Source organism: Thunnus thynnus, chromosome 17 (assembly GCF_963924715.1).
Source record: "Thunnus thynnus chromosome 17, fThuThy2.1, whole genome shotgun sequence".
NCBI lineage: Eukaryota > Metazoa > Chordata > Actinopteri > Scombriformes > Scombridae > Thunnus > Thunnus thynnus.
Window position 1 is genome coordinate 17,978,723 of NC_089533.1, and position 5,807 is coordinate 17,984,529.

A 5,807-nucleotide genomic window follows, 5' to 3' on the forward strand; every position below is an offset into this window, starting at 1 on the left:
GGAGTGAGAGACTTTTAATGAAAGTGAAGTCTACTCCCAGAAGTGAAAAGCTGCCATACATTTTTTATTCATCACTGCGGCTTCACGTCAGATACTGACCTGTCTCATCGTCCTGGTGCTGCTTGTCGCTCTGGGACTGTGTTCAGAGCTGCAGGTCCAGGTCTCTCGATTTCAAGCAGGGAGATGAGACATCTTTTTCTTTTTCACCTGCCCAGAAGATCATTAAAAGCAGCAATCCTGTCATCCACCCCATCATCAACAAAAAGACAAACACCTGAAATAGTTTCTATAGTTAATATCATTACTCAAAATCTCAACTTTGACAAAAAATAAGAGATATGATACGCTGTTTACCATCTGAAAGAATGTCTACAATGCAATTTTCATACTGTACATGCATATAACCTGAAATCAATGACTGATTGGAAATCTAAAAATTGAATATATATATTTTTAAATAGTCATTTCTTAATAATAGAGTAACATAAAGTTACATAATTGGATAAAATTAGAAATATCTAAGAGATGAAATGAGAAGTATTAAAAAACATACAATAAATGACAGTTTGGGGAAGATGTGAAACTCGCTGGTTGAGATCAGGCAGCTGAGGGGTGAGTAGAGCAAAGGCTCAGTCATTCTTATGACAAGGTGAGATTTTGGAACCACTAGTAGGAACCAACATGAAGATCTGAAGCAATGATCAGGTTTGTATTGTAGGAAAAACAAACAGCTGCCAGCAGCAGTATCAGAACTACAGAGAACTTGATATTGAAGCTGATCTTCTTTCCTAATTCTGGTAATTTTAATTGTATTGTAATAAAGCAGACTGAAGGTGAAGGCTTCAAGTTTTTTTTACACAGTTTGCAAATTGAGGTGATTTTTTAAATTTTGTATTTGTATTATTATTAGAGATATTTTAAATTAAGAATTCACTAGATTGCTGTTCTAAAATTCAATAGCCTTGTTGTACTGTAGTCTTAATATTATATTAAACACATTGGAGGTTAAAGCCATTCTAAAATAAAAGAAAATATATTTAAATATAGTTTTACTTTCTTTCTATAGTAGTATGTGATGTAAATAGTATGAAAACCTATTTTTTGCATAAAAGACTTTTAATGGTTTCAGTGCTGCAGATGTTTGGAGTCACAGATGTGGAGCCTCTGGAGATAAACAGCTGCTCAATAACTGAAACCTGTGTGATGATGCACAAAAACTAAATCCTGTTGCTTAGAGGAAAAACTATATATGTTAGTTCATGCATTGATGTGATATTTTCTTTAATAATAATCGTCACATTTTGCCTTTATCTTTGGTGGTTGGAGTTTGTATGACCAAATGAAAAAAAAGTGACAAAAATTGTCAAATTGTAGCTACCTTTTCTTCATATTCTTCATCAGTTAGTCAATATTTGTTGAACTGAAGTTTATTCTGTGTATGTGGTGAGTTTTTGTACAGCGTTCCTCCCTCCTGTGACTACTGACTATTCAGTGTTTCTAATGTGTTTATTAGTGTGAATCCACTGAAAGCTTCTCACAGGATCCAGCTGCCAGCAGCAGCATCAGAGCTACAGAGAACATGGTTGATGTTGAAGCTGAACTGATGTGAGCTCTTCTGTCCTCTCACTGACACACACACACACTTCACTTCCTTATGAATCACATGTATTTGCATATTGTTGAATAGTTGATTACATAGGTTTATTTAAATGGGTTCTGTTGAAGGTGAAAAGATCAGCATTTCTTCTCAAATCCAGACTGAAGTAGAAATAAATCATTGAATCAAATAAAGTTATTGTTGAATTACATTGTTATAAAGAACATTTATATAGACCTGAGTTCTTTCATCATTTTAATTTTTAAAAATCATATAAAGATTTAGACAATACTTCAAATTAATGTGAATTTTTTCTGATAGAGTTTTTTTACAGCCAAGATTTTAGAAGAAGAAAAAATAAGTGTCAACAATCGACAAATATTTTACTGTGTGTCTGTATTTACAGTATATATCTATTTAATTACTGCAGTGAAGTAACAGGGGAAATAGCATGAAGACTCAAGTTTGTTCTGATTAGATGGAGGTTTGGAGCTTTGAATACAAAAGTTTGAATGTTTTCAGTTTTTGCAGATGTTTGAAGTCACAGACATGTAGCCCAAACAAACTTGGAGACTCTGAACCGATGTTCAGGAACTGAAACCTGTGTGATGATCTGCATAAAAGTATTTGTTTCCCTTAAAAGATAATTAAAAAAGATAATTATATTAGTTTAAAACAATCTTTAGTGGGGTGTCTGTGAGATAATTTGACAGTGTTGACAGTTTAATGTTGTTGCTGAAGTAGTTTAAAACTTCATTGATGCCATACTAATGAAGTTTATAGACAGGGTATTTAAACACACCATATCCGCTCCTCTTCCCTTTGTCTCAGCTTGCAAGTCCCTCCCACCCGACCCCTCCGCTAACTTTCCTCTCTTCTCTGCTCGAACACAGGAACAGGGGGCCTCGTACAGATGCCGGATCATCGAGACAGCACCCCCACCCTGAGTCTCAACCCCCTGTTCCCACTTACCTCCCCGACGTCGACGCCTCTCCTCCTTTCATCTATCACTCTCCTATCCACTCCCTCCTTCCCCTCTTTCCCGCCTGCTCTTCTTTCTCCCCATCCCTCGACCCTCATCCCCTCGACCCCTACCCCCTCATCCCGCATCCCACGACCTCGACCCTCACCCCCGCATCCTCACACCCCCGACCCTCTCCCTTCCCCCATCCATCCTTCCCTCTCCAACCATCCCTCTAACTATCCTTCCTCCTTTTCACCCTGCCTTCCATCACACTCCCAACAAACCATTAAATCCATATTCTAGAAGGAGTGGTCTTGGTTAGTGAAAACATCCTGTTTTACATTCAGTGAATATTGAAGCTTTGATTTCATTTTAATTCTGCAAACTGAGAAAAGGTGAAATAATCAGACTGTTAACAATCAACTCTCAGGTTAAACATTTAGACAAAATATTTAACTGCACAATTAATGTTTTAATTCAGTTATCATCTTATCTTTTAAGCTAAGGGTGTAAAACACACTTAAAATATAAAAATAAAAAAAATAAAAAAATAAAATAAAATTTAAAAAAAACTCTGTCTCTCACCCTGGTTCCAAACCAGGGGTCCCCCATAACACTGCGGCTTTCCATTTCTTTTCTTCTCTGTTTTTTCTTCTTTCTTTTTTATCCTCTCTTTCTTCTTCTCTTTCCTTCCCTCTGCTCTCTTCCCTCTATATCCTTGTGCACCAACACTAACACACACACACACACACACACACACACACACACACACACACACACCACATGTATTTTGTACTAAGCCAAAAGTGTATTTATTTATTTTTATTTATTAATTAATTTTCATGTTATTGTCTGTTACAGTCCAAAAACTGTAACTGATCGTAATCTCTTGAGTGTCAGACATCTTAATTTAAGCTCTTTGGTAATAAGGAAGACAGTTCTGTCTATTAATATGATTTACATATCCAAGCGATATACTTCTCTTATTAGAAATATTTTTTTCTCTTGTAAAATGTATCTTTAAGGCCCAAAAAAATATCACATTGTTCTCCAAAGATGAATAGGAGTAGAGGACTTACAAAATTTTCTTGAACTACTTAAACTGAAGACATTAATCATATGAGATGGTTGTTGTGATCTCTCCTAGTAAGGAGAACTATTGTAGGATTTTGTACAGCTGCTCAACCAACTCAGTCACTGTGAGTCTCGAGCACAATAATAAACAGCAGAATCTTCAGTCTTCAGACTGTTCATCTGCAGATACACCTGCTGTCTGCTGTTGTCTCTGGAGATGGTGAACCGGCCTTGGACTGACTGAGAGTAGTATTGGGTGCTACCACTTGGAGTGATGTATGCAACCCACTCCAGTCCTTTTCCAGGAGCCTGTCTAACCCAGTTCATCTCGTAGTCGCTAAATGTGAATCCAGAGGCTGTGCAGATCAGTTTGTGAGATTCTCCAGGCTTTTTAATCACTGGATCGGATTCTGTCAGAGTCTGACCATCAACACCTGTCAAGACAAAAAATAAATTAATTACATGCATTAAGCTTATAACTTGATTTGATGAAGTTAAAATGAAAACTTAAAAGTCTTCACCTGCCCAGCAGATAGTGAAAAGCAGCAGTCCTGTCCTATAGTCCATCATGTTAAACTGTGTGTCCACTGTTCTCTGTCATCCTCTCTGCAGTCAGATAAGTAGAGGTGGAAGACATCAAAGTTTTGCATTGACTCCTCCTCACAGGGAGGAAACAACTAAAGTGTTCTTGATTCCCAGTTTGGTGAAACTACATTAAATATTTACAGACCAGGAGATTTCAATCTAAATCTATACATTTAAAAATACTGTGGCATGTTTTAAATTGAGTAACTTGGTTATCAACTTACCACAACAGTAGTTTAGGCACAACTGCAATAGCTTCCTGTATATAAACGTTACTGGCTAAATTGTCAAAACCAGGTATTCATAAATTCTTGCAGGACAATTCCCAGTAAGCATTGTAAGATTACTTGACAAACTCAGAAGGAGTGTCAAGAGACTCTACTTAAATAACCTGGATCAGTCGTATAACAGCTGGTGAATAATCAGAAATGTTTGATCAGATCTACTGACTCATTTAAAGTGATCTGCCCCCTTAAGAGGACTAAATGTTTCATGTTTTATTGTTTGCTATCGTTCAATGGGAATTTTATTTTAAAGCCCTGACATGCTTCAGTGCTTCTTATACAGTGCTTAGTGTTTTCAGTCAGTTTTTGTACAGCTTTGTAGTCTCCTGTGTCACTGTGGCTCTCGTGTGCAGTAATAAAGAGCAAAGTCTTCTGGTTTCAGACTCTTCACCTCCAAGTACAAAACATTTTAGGAAGTATCCTTAGTGATGGAAAATTGGCCTTGGAGACTTTGAGCAAATATTGTGCCAGTTCTGCTATCAATGCATCCGATCCATTCCAGTCCTTTCCCTGATCTCTGATGAATCCAGTGCAGCCAAGCTAGAGGAAGTCCTTCCACTTTACAGAGTGATTGACTCTCCAGGTCTGTTGACCACTGGCTCTGAGGAGGTGAGGGACTGACCCTGAGCAGCTGAAACAGACACAGAGTTTAGATGACAGGAAGCCAGCAGTCATCCAAAGCTCCCTTTCTCTTCTTCTGCTGGATACTGACTTTACTCACCTGAAATAAGGGAGAAGCTTTGTATAACTGTCATGATGGGAACTCAGAGTCTGCAACTGCAAAGGCTGATGTGAAGGATATATTGTGCAGGCATGATTTTGGAGACACAGTGTTAAAAGGTAAGAGACATCAAGAGTAAAGTTCAGTGAGCAGAAGAGTAAAAACAGACTAAGACACCAACAATATAGATGTTGTTCAATTGTTCTTTTTTCTTTTCTTAGTCATTTTTTCATAATTGTTAATTTGTGAGAAAGTGGGAGTAAAAATGTGTGATGTGTTTATTAGTATAACATGAATTTGGATGTTTAGATGACACATATACAGTACAAACTGTACTGTCAGACCAAACATATAAAAATGATCAGTCACCTTAGTGAGGTGGATTATTGCTGAGAGAGAAATGATACTTGAGAAGAAGATTAGTTTTTCCTCCAAGAGCCAAGAAATTTTCTTTTATTTATTGCGGTTCATCCAGCTTTCATCACTATGTCTCACAAGCACAAAGTTAAACAGATGAAGCTGCAGTCACTGCTGACCCAACAGTTAAAATGTTTTATTTGTGATGTGTTGAAGCAAGCTCAC

General features: G+C 37.2%; 1 gene segment (V, D, J or C); it reads right to left on the minus strand.

The window, feature by feature from the left end:
• Window positions 1-3,329: 3,329 nt before the first annotated feature.
• On the minus strand, window positions 3,330-4,434 carry LOC137201477 (Ig heavy chain V region 914-like). The segment is given in 2 exon segments: window positions 3,330-4,069; window positions 4,157-4,434. Coding segments are annotated over 2 exon segments (363 nt in total).
• Window positions 4,435-5,807: the final 1,373 nt, after the last annotated feature.